At 42.0% G+C, this 21,177-nt stretch overlaps 3 protein-coding genes across 3 annotated transcripts in view; 1 reads left to right on the top strand and 2 right to left on the bottom strand.

Moving 5' to 3' along the window:
* The window catches only part of LOC140546338 (macrophage mannose receptor 1-like), a 69,624-nt gene extending 60,394 nt beyond the window's left edge, over window positions 1–9,230 (top strand). The window contains exons 8-14 of the mRNA XM_072669527.1: window positions 1,808–1,932; window positions 2,444–2,550; window positions 2,644–2,782; window positions 6,544–6,769; window positions 6,866–7,057; window positions 8,907–9,049; window positions 9,123–9,230. Of these exons, the coding sequence (XP_072525628.1) occupies window positions 1,808–1,932; window positions 2,444–2,550; window positions 2,644–2,782; window positions 6,544–6,769; window positions 6,866–7,057; window positions 8,907–9,049; window positions 9,123–9,230 (1,040 nt within the window). The remainder of the gene's footprint in view (window positions 1–1,807; window positions 1,933–2,443; window positions 2,551–2,643; window positions 2,783–6,543; window positions 6,770–6,865; window positions 7,058–8,906; window positions 9,050–9,122) is intronic.
* A 414-nt stretch (window positions 9,231–9,644) lies between these two features.
* On the bottom strand, window positions 9,645–13,794 carry LOC140546889 (uncharacterized). Its single transcript, XM_072670340.1, has 6 exons — window positions 13,631–13,794; window positions 13,483–13,560; window positions 13,166–13,378; window positions 11,929–12,074; window positions 11,565–11,671; window positions 9,645–11,494 (listed from the first exon to the last, which is right to left on the bottom strand). The coding sequence occupies exons 1-6, from the start codon at window positions 13,722–13,724 to the stop codon at window positions 11,308–11,310; spliced, it is 825 nt and encodes a 274-aa protein (XP_072526441.1). The 5' UTR covers window positions 13,725–13,794; the 3' UTR covers window positions 9,645–11,307.
* A 1,804-nt stretch (window positions 13,795–15,598) lies between these two features.
* On the bottom strand, window positions 15,599–20,924 carry tmem144a (transmembrane protein 144a). The gene is made up of 12 exons (XM_072670334.1): window positions 20,708–20,924; window positions 20,081–20,233; window positions 19,848–19,970; window positions 19,644–19,743; window positions 19,469–19,549; window positions 19,292–19,370; window positions 18,683–18,759; window positions 18,106–18,224; window positions 16,944–17,063; window positions 16,727–16,824; window positions 16,438–16,491; window positions 15,599–16,333 (listed from the first exon to the last, which is right to left on the bottom strand). Exons 2-12 carry the CDS (start codon window positions 20,229–20,231, stop codon window positions 16,250–16,252), a joined length of 1,086 nt encoding a protein of 361 aa, XP_072526435.1. The 5' UTR covers window positions 20,232–20,233; window positions 20,708–20,924; the 3' UTR covers window positions 15,599–16,249.
* Between the last annotated feature and the right edge of the window lie 253 nt (window positions 20,925–21,177).

Genomic DNA, 21,177 nt, shown 5'->3' with positions numbered 1-21,177 from the left:
GACTAAAGAGAGAGACCAGTTACAGTTACAGCTCCAGAATCAGAGAGAGTGTCTTCAGAAGTTGACTAATTTGGGTAAGTCAGAACCCTCTATGGTTTAACATCCCAGTACTGAAGGAACATAACACTGCACAACTGGTTGATTTGAGTTAGCTGTGGGAATGCTTAATAATGCTAAAATCAGTGGAATCAGTTTTGAAAGCATGTATTTGGGATCGCAATGGCATAGCAACCACTAAGCAACACAATACTCCCTGAAATATTGTTACCACCCAGCAAGCTCCCATCTAGCAAGCACCTAGCCACACCATAGCAACTGCCAGAGGTGTCATGAAACAAAGTACAAATACGTTATCTTAATTAAGTAGAAAGTTTATATATTTTACTGGAGTATTTTGTTTTTAGCCGATATTTTACTTCTACTTCTTACATTTTCACACAATTATCTGTACTTTCTACTCCTTACATTTTAAAAATAGCCTATCCTATCCTGCACCATCAGGAAAGTGTGAATTTGATTGTGGTTGGATGGGCTGTGTAAACATATACCATTCTGACTCCCTATTGGTTTATAAGCAATCCATCACACCTGCACACATCACGTCACACTCCAGCAAGGACATAGCAGGTATATGTAGTCTGTAGTATGAAGATGTCCTGGCCGAGACTCAAGAGAACTCGAGTCCCAACTAAGAACCACATTTACATTCCAATATAGCACTATAGACCCCTGTGGCACGGCTTAAGCTTTTGGCCTTTCAGATGTTCAACTGGTCAACCTATCAAACAAGAGCAATTTAAATACCTCACAACTAATAGAGCAAGTGCTTTCTCCACATTCAAAACAAAATCCAATCCATCTCAGGTATATTCAACCCCTTCATGAGAAGCCTATATAGTACTAAGGAAAGCACCCTGCTACAAAGGTGATGCAGTGTTCCTCATGAATCTTGGCACATTCCTCATGAGCAGTGGCCTCCAGTTCACTAATATTCTTGAATTTTGCTGCTGCAACCACCTTCTTCAAATCCCACCAAAAAGTTAGGTGACTACGACGGTGTTGTGTCACCACTTGAATAAATAGGCTGGGCAGCGATGTGGAACAAAAGTAGTCAACTCTTTAATGTAACAGCAGAACCAGTTCACTCTCCACCTGCTACCTCTCTTCTTCTCCTCTTCTCTCTCCACCTTTTACTCACTGAGCTCCATCTAGTGGTTCTCTAGACACCACAGACGGCCACCCCAGAATCTTCCAGGACTTCTTATGAAACCAAGCCTTGGTAGATTTTAAGGCATGTTTGGGATCATTATCCTGTTGGAAGGCCGAATGACACTCAAGCTTTAGCCTCCTCGCAGAAGGCATGACAATGGATTCAATCAAATATCAGGAAAACAACACAGGCTGCAGGTTTCCAGTGCCAGAGGAACCAAAGCAGCCCCAGAGCTTCACCAAGACACCGCTATGCTTCACTGTAGGCAGGGTGTTCTTTTAAGTCTATGATTCATTCTTTCTCCTCCAGACATCCCACTGATCCACAGACCCGAAAAAAGTCCTGTTTCATCGTTACACAGAACAGAATCCCAGAATGCCTGGGGGTTATTGGTTTTAAGCAGGGCATACCACAGCAGGGCAATGGCGAACACCTGTAGTAACCACCTGTCAACCACTTAGCACATAAGAGCAACCATAGCAATCCCATAGCAACCACCTAGCAGCACTATAGTAACCATCTAGCAACTACCTGAGATGCAATAATCTGTGTGTGTGTTTGTGTGTGTTCAATGCATAGAGAAGGCAATTAAGGAAGGTTGGATGTTTTTCGACACCAGTGTGTACTACATCTCTACTGAAAGAAAGACCTGGACTGAGAGCAGACAGGACTGCATAAACAGAGGAGCACACCTGGTGATCATAAACAGCAGAGAGGAACAGGTGAGAGAGCAACGTCCAGTGCAATGCTGGATGTGAGGGTGCTAAGTGGACTTGATGAAGGTTTGGCGGGTCAGTTATGTGTACACTGTTGTCTCTTGTTAAATCCGATCATGTAAAGAAACAGCCATAACATTAAACCACAGAACACAGATTATCTGGTTCCAGTGGCATTTGTCATTTGTATTGTAAGTGAACATCACAAAATATGCAGTGTTACCGGTATGCAGTGGTCAGTACCTACCAAAGGTGCTCCAAGGTTTCATGGAGGGCCCAGCTCACAACTTACAGGACTTAAAGGATCCTGGTCCCAGAACCCACAAAGCACCTTCTGAGGTCTTGTGGAGTTCATGCCTCAACGGGTCAGAGCTGTTTTGGTGGCTTGAGGTGGTTTTAATGTTATGGCTAATTTGTGTGTGCATGTCACCACATATATTCTTCTTACAATGTGAAACACCTGCAGTCCTGCTGACCACACAAGCACAAATTGTGATGAGCTTCTAACTGTTAACAGAACTTTGCTAAAAGCTTGAGAGGAGATCAGAAAGCTTGGATTGGCCTAAATGATCGAGACACGGAGAACACTTGGAGATGGGTGGACTACTCAGCGCTGAGCACTGGGTAAGAGAGCACTGCGCTAAACTCTGATAATGATGCTAGTCTAAGTCTTTATGACTCTGATAAACACACTGATACTCTGATCTTCTCTCTCAGCTTCTGGAGACCTGGAGAACCCAACAGCCATGCAGGAGATGAAGACTGTGTCATAACTGGTGAGGAGTCTGATCCTGTGATGAACTGGGCTGATTATCCCTGTAATGACAATTTTGTTTGGATCTGTGAGAAGAGAATCTGAGTTAGTGTGTGAGAGTGAGCGGCGTTATCTTTGTGCTTAATATGTAATTGTACAGCTTTTTTAATTACACTCATTAACAAAGACATAACGCACCAGGACAGAGATGTTGGAAGGGAACTGAGCTTTCCATGTGTGCCTACAATATTAGAGCCAAAGGAAAAGTGTGCATGGGGGCCTACAGGTTCCATATGGCATCCTGCAGCACATTTTGCCCACAGATGTTGCAGCTGGGCCTGTATATCCTGCACACTCCCTAGGTTGCTGAAGCTGGCGTCCCAGCTGGTTCCTTAAATGCTCAATTGACAATAAATCTGGAGACCAGGCAGAAGTGTTGCAATCTGGCAGAGACATTGATCGGAAACCCCTGCCATGAGTGGCAGGATGTCCTGCACATATCGCTGAGCTGTTACTGTCCCTCGTATCACTGCTAGGGGTGACAGACTGACGGACAGTGTGTCAGTCCACAGCAAAGGCAGGACTGAAGAGCTCAACACGAGCCAACCATAGTCAGATCCCAAACTGAACCTGAATATGTCTGTTCCAGTCCGTAGTCCATATTTCTTGTTCACAAGACAGTGGGGATCTTTATCAGAACAACAACCATCCTGCTTCTCTCAGTGTAATGATGCGTCCCCTCTCAAAGTCGGTCAACTGGGCCAAATGTCTTTGAGTGCATCAAAGAGGCGTGTCTATCAATCTCTCACCAAGAGGTACACTACCCAATAGTAGCCTCTGGGAGTCTTTTTATAGACCAGCAGGGGACGCACTTCTACATCAATAATCATTTATCATGCAATTATTTATCTGCCTGAGGCATAACCAGCTGAAACCCAACATTTCTATCTGGGTGCGTTATTGGTTTTAACAGTGAGCGTACTTTTGACCCTTGTACTGATCATACGTTCTTTCATGGTAGGAGCAACATGGGGGAGTCACACAAAATATAGTGCCTATAATAAGTATTTGTAGTGATAGATTTAACTGAACTTCAAGGGATGTTTAGTGACTGAGGTTGCTTTAGTATCCATCCTCTGACTTTATTTGTAGCCTGGAATATTGATCAACCAGTGACCGGAGCTTTCAAACAGGTGTCTCTATACTACAGTCACTTGAGGTGCACATTCATGGCCCTCAGGTGATCTCCAGTTCACTAACTATGAGACTACTAGCATTGCTGGACCTCTGTTGAATCAGGTCAGTTTAAAAAAAATATATATTTTTATAGGCACTGTAAATATGCTTTTTTGTTTTATTGATGTTTTATTGATGCTTTGGTATTTTGTATTCATGTTCTATGTTGGTGGCAGTTCATTAGAATCACCACCACCTCCGCAGATCTGTATGATTATAGAATAACAGAGTAATAAAACAGCTTAGGAGAACTATTTTGGGTTGGTGTTGGTATTTACTAAAGATGAACCACAGAGCTCTGTATGAACGTCTAGATATTATGATCATTTATGCAGACAATTTAATTTATCTTTATACATACCCAATTTGGTGCTGCCAATTAACCCACCCATTTGAGGCTCCCCCTAGCACTTGCAATGCTCCCGACACTAGGAGGGTAAGGACCTCCGCTGACACTGGCCGAGCTCCGCCACAACAGCTTACAGATGCCTGTGCCAGTACTGCTAACATCGCTTAAGAGTGACGAGGGCACCATCTACCCACCTGGTGAGAGCACGGCCAATTGTGCTCTCTCAGATTATGGCTGCTGATGGCAAATCTGCATGACTCAGGAATCACCTAATCACGTAATCTTCATCTAAGAACCATTTCACAGAAGTGCCAATAAAGTTTTGGGGTCAGTGTGATTCCAAAAGGCGCCACTTACCAGTTCACATCTACTACTATTGTGTATGTTGCCTCCAAACCAGCTCTGACTCACGGAGCCACAAACTCCACAAGTCTCTCCTAGGTACTGACCACTGCTTACCAGGAACACTCTGACCTAGAAAAAGACCTACCTGATGTTCTGCAGGTGTTTTGACCCAGTCGCCTAGCCATCACAGCTTGATTCTTGTCAAAGTGGCTCAGATCCAACTGGATAAAGTTGTTTTCTTAAAATGATAAGCAATATGTTTTGCATAGCTGCTGCTTACCCACCTTGTGTCAGGCAACTTGAGCACATGTAGCTACCATGTGACTTACACATCTCATAGGCTCAGTTTCATATCTGCACCAGTATTTATTACTAAACAACGTCATAATATATGGGATTTCCCTTTCAGATGTTAACTGGGAAGTCCTGGCCTATGCATCACTCTGATCATTCACAAGGCTCATGTGGGTGGTTCTACTCACACAGCATATTACTGTGTAAGATCAAGAGCCAGTGGTGGCCCTGTTGTCAATAACCTATATTCCTAACCCTACACTGAGCCTCCACTGCCTTGAAGGTTAAGGGATTAAGTAAACATAGTGTCCAGCAGTATAACTAGTCCAGTAAACACTCTAAAGTGAAGCACTTCCCTTTTTCAAACTTCTCTTTTACAGCTATCACAATTCATATATAGTTAAAGGTCCTATTCTCAAATGGAAGTCACTATGGCCTGACATAGAGCACAGCTAATAATGCTGGTATATCTGCTGTTTCTTGTTCATAACTTGTCCTCTCAGCTGCACAAGTGCTTGCGGTTACTTAGATGTGCTTAATGACTCCATTGGTACAGGTATAAGAGAGCTTTCAGCATATTGTCTTGATTGATGGCTTTTGGTCACCTGTGGACTATGCTGAATACTATGCTGAGTACTAAAGGAAGTCAATCGGCCAATGCTTAAGCTTAGTAAAATGACTTTTTTCACCTTTAAAAAGCCTGCAGAGTTCTTAAAAAGGTCTACAGAGCAACAGCAAGAGCAAAGTACCTATTAGCAAACTGGTCGTCCCAGTTTCTGGGCTGGGGCCAGGAGGCTGGGGGTTAAAACTAAAATGTATAAATGTACCCAATATCAATGTCTTTAATTACATTTATTATATAAGTATTTTTTTTGGGGTGGTTGCGGTATGCAGTGGTCAGTACCTACCAAAAGTGCTCCAAGGAAAGGAACTGGCGCCCGAGGCTCATTTATGTGATCCGCAGAGGCCTTACCTCACAACTTACAGGACTTGAAGAAGCATTATGCCAAATGTACCTTTACCTTAAAATAACAGCTTTAAAATCATGCTGATGCCCCACCGACCTATAATAGGGAGAATAGCACTGCTATCATTGCCATTCCAGGCTTGGCATGGCAGAAACTGCATTATGTAGAGTAATGCTGCTTAACCCATTTCATACTCATGTAAAATCTTGTACTCTACCAGCTCAGTCCACATGCTTCTCTCACTTTCAAGTGTTGATCTGTATTTTTCAGCTTGTCCAGAAATGCATGTGTAAAACATGTCCTTTAGTGGCAGCTCAGGGTGCAAATTCTACTTCTCAACTGTAGGGGGAGCCCAGGAGCAAGAAATGCTAATTCTGGGAAGTCCATGCCTTGACGGGTCAGAGCTGCTTTGGTGGCATGGTGGGGATGTACACAATATTAGACATGGTAATATTATTGACATCAAAGTTAGGTGACGGTAGATTGAGCCTTATGTAAATCAGGTCTTGGTTTCACCACCAATGCAAGAACAAAGCACAGGATGCAAAATGACCGTTGGAGGTCTGTTGTAATCCCAGTTCAGTAAAGGGAAGCTACATTACAGACAGCTTCAGATTTGACTTCCCTAACTGATAGTAGTGCTATGACTCCCAGAGGTAGTATGATGGTCACACGGACAGGCAGACAGACAGCAATCTAGACTTTCAGTCATTTATAGACCAGACATGTCCGAGAGCATTTACAGCAATGCGATGTGCATGGAGGAGCTAAAGAGTGGAGATAAAGTGGAGATGGAGGTGGATATCTATGAGAGCACAGACGCCGTTATAGGCCACAACTCCAACACAGAGGTAAAGGATGGCAACACAAAGAGGAATCTGGAGGCAGAACAGACAGGTATCATGACCACTTTTTACTTTCTGATGATCAAGCTATGACATGGCCTAAGTAGGGCTTTCCTTATCACAAGTATCTTTATGTGTATTCCCACAGTAAGCCACTCTGCTGGGCACAGATACCACATACTGGCAGTGGTAGTGTCACTGGGGCTGCTGTGTGGTGTTCTGCTGGTTGCCATCGCACTGCTGTGGATCAAGCTGACTGCAGAGAAAGGCCAGTTACAGACCAGTTACAATAGGGTTGTTACAGAGAAAGATCAATACATGAGATGGATTTCAGAATTTGGTGAGTACTAACACTATTAATACATTATGTAATGATTGTAATACATCCACATTTATGTATTATTTAAGATAAGATAAGATAAGATAGTCCTTTATTAGTCCCGCAGTGGGGAAATTCTCAGTGTAACAGCAGAAAGGGATAGCAAGACACCCAGTTACAAAAATGTAGATAAATAATGTACTTGCAGTTTAATGTAATAGTCTGGGCACCTCTTGTTTGGACATGCTGTTTAAAACCAACCTACAGATTTCCAGTGATGTTCAAGTCATGGTTCAAGTAGTTCATCTAGCTTCTTTAGAAGCCAGATTCTAGATTTTGATTCAGTTGTGCCATTGTTTGCCACGTAACTCTCATGCTGAACAGTTGGAAAGAGCTTCTTTGCATCAAATGCTATTCCTTCCTTTCGCCATACATACCTTAGTTAGTGTGTTAGTGTGCTTAATGGAGGCAATGGATGTTGAGTATAAGGCTTGGTGTCGTTTGAGGTATTTATATATGCCAGAATACTATAGCAACCACCTAGCAGAACCTTGAAAACTATCCAGATTATGGCAACAGTGACTTATGAAACCCCTATGGATCACCACCTATCAATACCTCAGCAACTACTAGGAATAGCAAAGTAAACACCTAGCAGACCCCCTGCTACTATGAGATATGCCATAGCAACATTTAGTGTAATCCACTGGTTGCAACGTAACACCCCCATGATTAACAGTTGGAAAGAGCTTCTTTGCATATTCTTTCCTTTCTCCAAACATACCTTAGTTAGTGTGTTAGTGTGACCTGAGTGCTCAATGGAGGCAATGGATGTTGAGTATACAGTTTTAAAGTCAGAGACATTCTTATGCCTGAATACCATAGTAACCACCTAGCAGCAACTTGAAAACTATATGGAACATGACATCAGCATCCTAAAATGAAAACCCTATGGATCACCTGGTATATGACAGCAACCGCCTACCAATGCAGTTCGATGTTGAGTATATGGCTTGATATCAGAGACATTCTTATGCCTGACTACCAAAGCAACCACCTAGCAACACCTTGAAAACTCTATCTAGAACATGAAATCAGCAACATATGAAGACCATCTGGATCAACTGGTATATGACAGCAACTGCCTACCAATACCCTAGCAATCACCTGTATTGCCACAGCAACCACCTTGGAATACCCTGGCACCCACCTTGGATACCATAACTACTAGGCAATGCCCTAGCAATCACATGAGACAAGATATCAAGCAGTGGTGGCTCAGTGGTTAGAGCGCCAGGATATTGATAACAGGGTTGTGGGTTCAATTCCCGGGCTCGGCAAGCTGCCACTGTTGGGCCCTTGAGCAAGGCCCTTTTCCCTTTCTGCTCCCCAGGTGCTGGAGTTGGCTGCCCACCGCTCTGGGTGTGTGTAAAGTTGTGTACTCACTGCCCCTAACACATGTGTGTGTGTGTGTGTGTGTGTGTTCATTACCAGATGGGTTAAATGCTGAGGACTCATTTCACTGTACAGTGCAAATACGTGCACCTTTACCTTAGCAATATCTTAGCTAACCACTTGGGATACCATAGCAACTACCTAGCAAAAGTGGGGGAAATCAAAGCATTATCTTGCATCCATCCTAGCATCCATCTAGCAACACTGTAGCAAACATTCTAGTAACCCCCAAATATACCACAGCAACAAAGTAGCAACTACTGGCAACATGGCAACCCCCTAGCCGATTCCTTCCTACTACGAGAGATACCATAGCAACCACCTAATGAAAGCAATTCTTGTAAATGCTCAGTCAGAAAAACTTTGCGAGCAACTGTATGTCGGATCATTTTGTCTGTGGTAACTCTATGTACAGCTAACGCCACCCAGCAGGGATGGAGGGCTTTTAACACTAGCCTTTACTACATCTCTACTGAGAAGAAGAGCTGGAGTGAGAGCAGAGAGGACTGCAACAAGAGAGGAGCAGACCTGGTGATCATCAACAGCAGAGAGGAACAGGTGAGCGAGAGAGAGAGAGAGAGAGAGAGAATGGGCATGGATTATGCTTAATATTATGGTGTCACTACAACAGGAGTTCGTTAAACGCCTGGACAGCAATCAGGCTTGGATTGGTCTGACTGACCAAGACACAGAGGGGGTCTGGAAATGGGTGGACGGCTCAGCACTGACCACTGGGTAAGAGAGCACTGAACTGAACTATGATCATGATGCAGTTACTGACTCTCACTCCTCACTGCTCTGATAAACACACTGATCCTCTGATTCTCTCTCAGATTCTGGAGATCTGGAGAACCCAATGGTAATAGACAAGAAAACTGTGTCATCGTCGGAGAGGGGTACAGTACTGAACGGAGCTGGGCTGATTATTCCTGCATTCGGCAGTTTAATTGGATCTGTGAGAGAAGCATATTTAACTGACTGTAATGGAGTAACAGCTTTACAGGATCCTCAAAGATTTCTGGGTGAAAGTTGAAGACGCTGGAGTAATCCGGCCCAAAATTACACTTAACGTGTACGTTATTGTAAATGTTGGCGTAGAGTCTTGTGGTTGACTTTTTCTGTCTATATGAGTGTTGGATAAAGTGTCCAAATATGAGTTATTTATTCATAAATACTTTAGAATTATAATATATAAATACAAAACTCTGTAAAAAATATTTTTTTTCGTGTTTTATCCATTCCAAATCAAATCAATAACACAAAAACATTTGCAACATGTAAACAAGTCTGAACTCATTCTGAATCCATTGAATATGGTGTAAACAGTTTACAATAAAATAAAAAAACACCATACCAAACAGAAATGTTCAATTCCTGCTGTTGCAATTATTCTTTTTTTCAGTTTTTTGATTCAGTACTTTTTCCTCTTTACTCAAAACACTAAAAACAAGGCCTAGATCTGTGCTTTTCATCCTACCCTACATGGGTTCAGCTACTGCAACCTAAAGGCTCTAAATGTCCTTTAAATTTTTTAATTAACTCCGATTTAGGTGGGTGAATCTGGCTCCCCAGGGCCCCCGGTGTAAATGTTCAAAGTATGTCTTCTGAATGTCTTCCCACAGTCTTCAGTATAGCAGGTATGCATGTGATGTTACAGGTGGCGGGAGTAACTGCAGCCACGCCCACTGAGTGGCAAAAAGATTGAATGACTGGTGGCGATTCAGCAGGAATACGGAGCGCTCCTTTTACAGACTAAAGAAAAGAGAAGCTTTAATGGGTGGCTAAAATTCATAGTTGTACATTTAGCAACATGCTAAGTTAAAGTAAGAGAGAAAGCTAGCAAACCTGGATGAACTCCTCTACTGAATGTGCCTGAAAACAGTGGAGAACTCTCTAAAGAGAATTCACTCGGCTCTGTGCTCTCAGATTTGAGGCTAAATGTGTTATTTGACATGAGCCTCAGTTAGCTGGACATTACTGGCTATGCATTGATGTCCATGGACCATTGGTTCTTTGGATAGATCACTGTTGATTTTTTGCTCAGGTTGAAGGCAATTGGACTCAACAGATACCCATCCTAATGTTAAATGAAGTGTTGCCTTGTAATGGCTGGTGGTCATCACTAGTTTACCAGTAAATAAGGCAGACCAATACTTGTATTATATACATATATGTACCTTCGGAATTATATCAGCATTTCAAGAACATCTTTCAGCCAATCACATTGCAGGGTCTGAACTAAGTGTGGTATAAAGGTCTACAAGTATGTTCACCTGGCAGCCATATTTGCAATGCTGTCGGCAGTTATTTCCAGCTCAAAAAGGCACGAAAATGTAATGTAATTTTTGGCTTGTCATGGCTACTGTGCTTACATGTAACCAGCAAGCTGGCTTTAAAAGGGCGGGACTTTATCTGTAAACAGACGCCATATTGGAAGTTACGAGAAATCTCATTTCTATTTCAAACAGTGGTTATAACTTCTCTGGGTATTATTACCATTTGGCCAAGCCTTGAATCATTAAATGAAGATCTAAGCAGTCTAACAGCAATCTTTCATTATATTCTCAATTTAATGCCAGAAATGAAACGTTAAATGTATGTATTTTGACAACCCCCCCCCAAAAAAAAACAAACAAAAACAAAAACAGTGTAGAGTACAATGTTATAGAACGTGTTGGAAATGCCAGGTAAAGCTTTTTGAGAGTGATTTGCAGAAAGTCAGCACAATTCATTACAATGCAGGTGTCTGAGCAGATATTAGCACTGATATTAGTGAGTGTAATCCCCGCTTTAAGAGCCTCACATTTAGAAATTACTTAAATCTGAGTAAAAAGTTCTCTTGAAATTTTCTTCTCACATATCCAGAAAACATGGGCAGAGCAGGAAAGATCATTCCACGTGTTTATTACATCCGTCACTGGTCTCCCATCCGTTGGCTCATAGCCAGTTGTACCACAATCCTCTTGTCCTTCATAATCACTGGGTTCCCTGCTCCACCAGAACCTGAAAGCAAGGAAAGAATCAGAACATCCATCCATTTCTCTGAATAACTGCACAATCAAGGATCTCTCACCTAGTGGTCAGTGCTGAGCCATCCACCCACTTCCAAACGCCTTCTTGGCTGCTGTCAGTCAGGCCGATCCAAGTCTCCTGACCTCGCCTGATCATTTCAACAAATTCCTTTTGGAAGTATGATAATTAATGATAATTAGTAATATGCAAATGAACATTATTAATTAATACTGTGAATTATTTGGTAAATGTTTGGTTTAGCGTAGGTGGAGTCCCACAGGGTTCTATTATGGGGCCTTTAAACCTCATGTTAATTATGACAGAATTGTAGTCATAGACATACTTACAGGATCTAATGGATTAAGTTATGTTTATTATCTCTCTCGCTCTCTCTCTCTCTCTCGCTCTCGCTCTTACTTTCCCACCTGTTCCTTTCTGCTGTTTACGATTACCAGGTCTGCTCCTCTGTCTTTGCAGTACTGTCTACTCTCACTCCAGCTCTTCTTCTCAGTAGAGGTGTAGTAAAGACTAGAGCTGAAGTAGATCCACCCTGGCTTGTTGATGCTTTGATCTGTTCAGTGGAAATGCTAAAGTCAGGTCCACAGTTACCCCCTTGTTACTTCATGTCCACAATTCATCATAATATATCATATAATTGAGGCAAAACGTAAGTAAATTACATTTATTATATATTATATTATATTATACATGCATTATGCAACACTATACAATATAGATATAATTAAAAACAGTCTCTTAGAAACAACAACTAAAAATAAAATAATATAGTATATCATGTATCATTTATAATACATATGCATTAGTAAATGCTACCATTTAAATTATTACCAGTTTACTTTGTGATAAATTCATGTATTGTTATTTGATACTCATAATTCATAAATATATATTTGTAAGTTTTTATATAGTTGCATACTGTTTTTCTTAAGGCATAAAAACAATTATTACTTTTTAAAAACACCTATGACTTCTTTAACAGAAACACAAAGTTTTATAGTGGGTAATTATTTGTATTTATTACTTAATAAATGGTTAATAGTTCAAATGGTAGCATTTATGAATGCATACGAAACAAATCATCTTAACAGGAGAAGAATCATTTTCTAAATGTTTAATGGAATTCAATGTAATAATAGGTAAGATGTGAATTGCAAAGTAAAAGTAAAGGTTCTAAGTAGGGTTACATTGTGGTTATTTTACCATATAGCCTCTACGTTTCCTAGTAGTTATGCTACTACTTTTGAAAGAGTCATAACACATTTTGGACATGTTGGAAATGCCAGGGAGCCTGAGAGAAGAAGAGCTTTGAAGAGCTTTGGTTGGAATTTAGAAATACTACATAAAATCAACAAAAATGTTTATACATTTTAAAGATAAAATATTTCATAACATAAAAACAACAGCTTAGCTCATTTTACTCATTCATCAACCTGTTTTAATAGACAATGTAAAAAGAAATTGGAGATGAAATGACTGGGAGGTGCTAAACCCACTGCCATTGTCTTCCATCAGAACGTATAGGTATATGTGCAAAACCAATTAATCATGGTAACTGGTTTTATAACATGTAAGCTGAAAAAATAGAACTTCAGGAGTGTGATTTTGTTCATTTCACAAAAAGAAAAACTACAAATCACCAACCCAGATCAGAAAGTTTCCTCTGGAGTCCATCTTTCTCCTTGGCCAGGCTGTTGTATTTTATCTGTGACTGCATCTTCTCATTGGTCAGTGCGTTGTACCTGGCCTGTAACTGTTCTTTCTCCATAACCAAGTTGTTATAACTGGTCAGGAGACTCTCCACAGACTGATTGTTGCAGTCAGTGGGAACCAGGTTCGTGTCCTCCTGAAAGGTAACTGAAGATTCGAGAAGCAGTTATAGAAACACTAATTAAACAAAAGCCTCAATCAGTGTTTGAATCTGAACACATGAATGAGTCCAAGAGCTGAAGATAACTCACAGTACAGCCTCAGGACAATGTTGAGAGTCCCCTGAAGAACACACATCACACCAACACACACTCCAGCCAACCTGAGCGCTGAAACACACAAACAGTTACAGAACATACTTTTCGTTACTCTGTGTTTCAATACACAGACGCCTCTTACCTCTGTACCGGCCATGTCTTGCACTCGGTCGAGCAGCTTGGTGAAGTCTCTCTATATTCTGGTAATTGTGACCAGGTCCGTTTAGAGTGTCCATATCCAAGTCCGGCAGTTCAGCTGCTGGAAATCTCTACAGCCTGGATGCGATAAGAGTGCTTAGCATCTTGTCTGTGTAAGACTGTCTGTCTCACATGAGCTGAAAACCAGGAACTGAGAGCAATGAGGCAACACCAAGGGGATGAATACACACTTTCATCAGCAGTGAACTGTAAAAAGATTTGGAAATATCTTACACAGTCTGTTGGGCGTACATTTATTTGAAAAAATAGTATATAATAATGTGTCGGCCTCAGTTTTGATGGCTGTAAGAGCAAGGTACGGGTTTTTGTACTGCCAAGTATGACTATATGCTGGCTGAGTACTGTACCACAGGAGTGTTTCTGGCAGATGAATAATAATTAAAAACATTTTTAAATAAAACATTTTCCTTGTTACCACTAGCTTGCTGTCAGGTCCGCGGCCTGCAGGCTCCCTTAAGGACTTTTCTGTTGTAGTTTGATTCCCTGTGTCAGTTCAGTGTTCTGTTCATGTTTGGCTCTGTTTGTTTGTCGTCTTACATGTTCCTAGTTTAATTATGTCATGTCTTGTTTAGTTAATGTGTTTCACCTGAGACGGAGGGTACTTAGTACTTTTCCCCTTAGTCTCCCCAGGCACTGCCTGGAAGGTAGTTTTGTGTTTTCCCCGTTTTCCCAGAGTTACAGCCTTCCCTAATCTCACATGAGTCCCATCTATGCCCCGTATGCAGTGTTCAACCCAGATGGCCCTCATGCTTAACTCATCCTGGTCCCATCATTGGCCCTGGTGGACATCCATAAAAAAATGTAAAAAATCTAGCTCCCACTTGGGTGAACCATAAGCTCCCCACATGGACATGTTTTTGTTTGAGTATGGTTTAGCTTCTCTTAAGCATCTCTTCATCTGTCAGTGGTAATAATGTTATGGCCGATCGGTGTATGTAGCAGAGTCATTTGACCAGGGTTCATTTTCAGACACCATTTCTCATTGAAAGGGAAAGCCAGGGAAAGCAGAACTTCTATCAAAGATGACACAACTTAGCAGTCATGACCGTGAATGACAAACACCTCATCCTTCTAATCACCAATAGAAAACCTCTGCCCCAAGATTAAAGGCCAAGTTCCTTTTATGTGAAACAGCTACAGGATTTCGAAACAGTTGACATTCACCCTAAATGTGTTGTCATACATGATTCACGGCAAGATTCTGACATCTATTAGTACTAACATCTGCAAGTCTACTGTGCGATACGAGACCAGTCACAGCATTGCAGGCAGCGTAGGATGTAAATGTATTGTATCATGTCCTGCCTATTCATGCACTGAAGACTGATAGCCTGAACAGTGTTTGGTTGTACTGCAGAACCCTGTATTAGTTTAATGACCATTAAAGTATAATTGAATTCAACTGAATGTTGTGTGTACTGCACAGTACACCAGCATGTGCAATATACTGCCCTTTGCACCAGTATGTACTGTGTACCACAGTCTGTCCCAGTATGCAAAGTAGATCAGGAACTTAAGCAGTATGTACTGTATAGTCCACTCTGCTCCAGCATCTAAAGTAGATCTCAATCTGTACCAGTATGCCAGCATGTACTGTACATCATACTCTGCCCCAGTATTAAAAACTGATTTTCTTCTTATTATTATTTAAGTGGTGGCTGTGATTATGGGAATCCACTGTGACTGGCTGCCTGGGTTATATTATGGATGTACAATGTTTGTGGCTAAAAGGGAAAAAAAAAAGTTTAGTTTTTGGCAGAAGGCAGCGCAATATATTCTTAAAGGTAATCCCAAATGGTAATCAAATGTCTGTATTAATAAAAGAAATAATAATATGATGTATGAATGTACAATCAGCTGACAAAAAGCTAAAAATGTCCAACTTTGTTTATTAGTAATAGGTGATTTAATTCCCCGATTCAATATTTTAAAAAACAGTTAATTCCATTATATAAATTATAAAGAGGTTATAGAAAATGACAGCGATCAATAATGCACTTAATGTGACAATTAAATGATAAAAAAAAAAAAAAGAATAATAAAACTCACCCTTTATGATCACAAATACAATTACTAAAACCTCTGCGTCTCACTGAGGTATTATAGTGCAATTACAAAAAACTTATCACTGAAGTGATGCCCTTCCCTACTGTAAACATCATTGAAAATGACATTCTAGGTTATAAATGAATAACAGCATATTTGGACACAATAGAAATTACCGGCAGCACTGACACAGTCAAGACACTCAGATGTCTGTGTTCTTATTGCCTTTATGATTCAAGTAATTCATCCCTTTTTTCTTGCTATGCCTTTGCCTAGAATAAAACCATGCTTCCCTTAAAACGCCTCAACTGTTGTGTTTTGTAAAAAAAAGAAAGAAAAAGAAATGACTAATGTCGAGGTATAAATACGGTTCAAAACTGAGGTCCCAAGCACCACTGCCCTGCACGTTTAAATAGTTTCCCCTGCTTAGAACACATCAGATGCAACTAAGGCCTTCGTTGGTGATTTGGCACCATCTTGTGGTGAAGATGTGGAATCACAGCTTGGAGAATGCAGTCAGCAAAGCCCCGGTCAGCACCAGACAAAAGGCCAGAACAAGAACCAGGTAATTCCGCAGTCCCTGAAAGAGAGAGAGGATGTGAAGCTTGTTTGTTCAACTGGTCAGAAAGCATGAACACACATTTACGCACACTCACTCTCTCTCTCTCACACACACACATTTACCTTCACTTCCTTGAACACTAAAACACCCCATAGAGTAGCAATAAGGCCAGGAACCTGTATAGTCAGACACACACATACATACACTCATCAGTAACTGCTAGCAGAAAGCCTGTTAAGCACAGTGGTGGGTTCTAGAGGGGTAAAACATTCTTTATAGTGTCGCCTTAAATCGAGGTCATTCTGATACTGCAATTCACTACAAGACACATAAGGGGGCAGTATGACAACATTTCGGTACAGCTGTGTTTTTGAGATGGTCCTCAGTACCGTTAGTCAGGGAGTCACTCACCGTGGTAATGATGGGAAAGCTGACCACTGCACTGAGGTAGTGGTTGGCCAGGAACCAGCAGCATGTGGCCACGCCCCACATCAGCCCGGAAACGAAACCTGCACACAGGATCACCAAACGCATTGAACCATGAAGCGTCCGATACCAGGGGAAGTGCAGCACCTCTCGTCATGTCTAGTGACCGTGTTGGAATGTGCGTGTGCTCAGCATGTCTTACCGGGCAGCACAGCTTTCGGGAAGACCTGAGGTTTGTTCTTTTTGAAGGCACAGTAGAAGACGAAATACACAGTGCTGGTGAGAAAGATCCCACTGAACTGGGCAAAGACATAATCCAGATCTACAAGAGAAAAAAAAACAAAAAAACAATAATAAAATATGTAAAGAATGTGAGGCTTTAAAGGCTTTAAGGAACTCTGGGGTTACTGTGATGGTTGGTGTCGGTGTACATGGCATAATTATCTAGGTGTAATTATATACTACTATATGCTGTGAGTGTCAAATTCGGAAAATGTGATAATGGTGGTAAATATTAATATGAATAATATGAATATTGTGTCGTTAACGCATCTTTGACAGCTCAAGTGATTACATCACTTACTAGAAAAATGCATTTCCTGAAGAAAGCGTTGGTTCCCACTTCTGCGCAGTTCTTGGGCTATTCATTAGGGTGAAGCTGGCTTTTTTTTTTTTTTATTGTATAGCAGGTTGTGACAATGAGCTTGACAGGTGATTACTATAGTGTTGTTAGGTGGTTGCTATCTTATTCCAGATGGTTGGTATGAGGTTGCTGGGTGGTTACTATTGTGCAGTTAGGTGGTTGCTATGGGTTTGCTGGGTGGTTACTATGGTATTGTTAGGTAGCGGCTATAGTATTCCAGGTAATTTCTATGGAGTTGCTGGGTGGTTATTATGGTGATGTTAGGTGGTTGCTATGGTATCCCAGGTGGTTGCTGTGATGTTGCCAAAAGGTTGCTCTGCAGTTGATAGGTGGTCACTATGGTATCCAAGGTGGTTACTGTGGTGTTAAGTGGTTGCTATGGGGCTGCTGGGTGGTTCGTATTGTGATGTTAGGTGGTTACTGTGGTGATGTTAGGTAGTTGCTATAGTATTCCAAGTGGTTGCTGGGTGGTCACTATTGTGATGTTCAAATTGTGGTGCTCAAATTGCTCTGCAGTTGCTTGGTAATTGCTATGGAGTTGCTGGGTGGTTACTATGTTGGTGCTAGGTGGTTGCTTTGGTGGATTAATCATTTAAAATCAGCAACCAATTGATGATATATCTGTGGTTTGTCGACTTTTGATCCACTAGATCAAACAGGGTCATACACAATATGGTTCTAGGTGCCTTTTTAAAGCAGTATTGTGGAGACCTGGTCTTACCAAACTGACTTGCCCCATTATAAGGGCCACCCGGATCATTTGTGTGGTTTTTGATGTACAGCACGGGGATGAACGAGGAGCCGTAGAAGAGTCCAGCAATCACAGCAAGTCCAGAGCCGCTGGAAAAACAACAAAATGAATGTCAGGTCAGTCAGCACGATTCCAACAGAAGCCAAGAACTCCTCAAAACAAGGTCGATCCAAAAACAGACAGGGTAAGGAACCCCCATCAGATAGTCTTATCTTCTGGCTTAACCATCAGAAAGGTGGCTATATTCAGCTGTATAAAACCAAAAGAAGCAAACTTTAAACACACAGCATGTCTTTGCTGATGAGTGACATTTAAGGAAGGTAGGTGGTGAACTAGAGGCTGGAGTCCAGCACAATTGGAGGATTTCCCTGCTTCAACACAAACTCAACCAGAATCAGGTGTTTTAGAAGGAAAATCCCAAAACTGCAGAACTCCAGCCATCCAAGACCAGAGTTCCTCACTCTGGGGTAAGGGTAGAAACTGTAAATTTGATTTTTAGTCACACATTTTATTAAGTCATCCAACAAACTGAGGTTCGTATACATACACAAGGCGTTTAGTGCGAGGTGGCAACATATCCACCCAAGAGTTATCATTCAAGTCCTGAGGAGCTGAGTTTACACTCTGAAACACAGAATTCAAAGAACGTTACTGGGAAACAACACAGCTCAGTAGAATAAAACACAGGTCACAGATACACTACAAGGACAAAAGTATTGGGACACCTGCACATTCATTGTTTCTTCTAAAAATCATTTGACTGCATTCAGCACCAAGATCATTAGTGAGATTCAAGATGTGGGATGATCACCACCCCACCTCAAGAATCAGATGGTTTACCATCATTCCAGAGAACACAGGTCTTCCACTGCTCCACAGCTGAATGCTGGGGGGCTTCATACACCTCTAGCCCACGCCTGGCATTAATCACGGTGCCAGTAGGTTAAATAGGTTTATCTGCTCCAGAGAGTCCTATTCTATTGGCATTACTTCTCTACGGGGACTAGATAAGCTGCATGCATATGTGCACACACATCTAAAGTAGCTGAATGCATTTATTGGAAAGGGTGTCCACAAATATTTGGACATAGTGTATTTATGGCATCACACGCTCAACATACAGGTTACCAAAAAATAAATAAATAATAGGACATACACTGTCGACTAGCAGCGGTGTTTCTTCAGACGTGGTGGGTCTCTGAACATCAGTCTTCACAAAGAAAAACACGATGGCACTATGGATACACCGCAGAAGTGTTACTTACACTTAAGGTAACAAAAAGATCCATCTTTAGTGCCCTCCCATATCAGAAGATGTGTGTGTGTGTGTTACCTCAGCAGACACAGCCCAGCTCCACAGTAGTTGAGAGTTGGTTTGGCAACAGTCTCGGCTTCAATACCAAACCAGCCAAACCTGAGGACATAGTAAGAACACCTCTCTTATCTCCTTGAATAGAAAGAACCAAACTGAAGCCTATACGGTCACAGATGAGGCTGTTTCAGCTTACCGTGAGCTGGCCCAGCCCATTAGAAGATTGAAGGAAGCCCATATCAAAAGGCCAAGTCCCAGACCAATGGTCTTCACTATTGGGACCACCGTGATGTTCCCTACACAATGACAAAAAGAACACACACACCTTATAGGTCCACTATGCCAACACAGTTCAGCAGACTGTCAAATTAATCAAAAAGCTGCTGCATGCTGAAGTCACCTGTAGCCCAGATGGCTCCTCCCAGCATGGCTAAAGGCCAGAACTTTGGGCTCCTCAAGATTATGTTGGCCACCAGAGACACAGTCCATATAGCAGCACACAAAATCCACTGGAAGAACATGCCTAAAACACACAACACACACGTTTTGTTGTATAACGTCAGTGGGAAAGGGATCATGCACACGTTCCTCAAAACGGACAAAAGAACAGCAGCAATGGGCTGAACTCCTCACCATCCCCAGTGTCAATCTTCTTCACTGGGACAAAGTTGCTCCCATAGAAAACGACAGACACGGCGCAGGACACAAAGCCGTAGACCAGGTCAGTGGAGTTTGTTCCATTGGAGGCCCCAAGGAGGCGGGGAACATCAGCCAGCGACTCCATCTCTGAGGTTCAACCAAAGACACAAAAACATCATTAGATGCATCATAAGACGACATCCTGTCATAATGTTCCACAATGCTCCAGACTTTTTTTTTTTTAGAAGTTAAGTAGATTTTGTGCTTGCCATTATGGAGATGCAAGGGTAAACTGCTGGGGGCTGTGGGGCATCACATCTGGACCTAAACCCTTGTTCCCCTACCTACCTCAGAAGACCCCTACTTTTCTAAGGAGAAAAGGAGCCCCGGCCAGGCTGGAGGAGCCCCGGCCAGGCTGGAGGAGCCACGGGAACTGGAATTACTGGAATTCCTCCATGACAGCTTTGGAAATGGTTAAACTTGCTAGCACCAGTAAGCTAACATCTCACACGCGCCACTGTATTGTTTATATGTGTTTACTCTCATGTTAGTTTCGTATTTAATAAGAATATGAGTCGGGCTCTGGTAAACGGCTCTACAGATGCTCTCAGGACTGAGTACCTGCATCCAGGAGAAGGTGAGGAGTTGTTGAACCGGAGCCGGTAGTTCCGAACACAGCTAGCTACGAAACACGACGAAGCAGCGACTGCAAAAACACAGATATCCGGAGTGTAAAATAGTCTCACATTATTGTTTTGAGGATAATTCTTCAGAGAAAAGTGAGAAATAGTGAAGCGCTGAGTGCAAAGAACAGCTCTCTCAGCCTCGCATCCGAAACTTCCGCCTTCTGCTGATCAGCTGACGGCTCCGTCACATGATACTTAAAGACCGGGGGGGGGGGTGCGCATGCGCAGTGAGCAAGGAGCGTCTGCGGTCTGAAGAGGTGAACATCGAGGGACACGAGACTGAAACTGCAGCACAAATGAAGCACTGAAGCCTCTGAAGCCTGCTATGGTGTTGTTAAGTGGTTGCTAGGAAGATGCTATAGTATCCCAAGTGGTTGCTAGGACGATGCTATAGTACCCCAGGTG

The sequence above is a fragment of the Salminus brasiliensis genome, chromosome 24, assembly GCF_030463535.1.
Source record: "Salminus brasiliensis chromosome 24, fSalBra1.hap2, whole genome shotgun sequence".
Lineage (NCBI taxonomy): Eukaryota > Metazoa > Chordata > Actinopteri > Characiformes > Bryconidae > Salminus > Salminus brasiliensis.
Note: the sequence above shows the minus strand (reverse complement) of the source record. Positions and strands in the feature narration are given on the sequence as shown.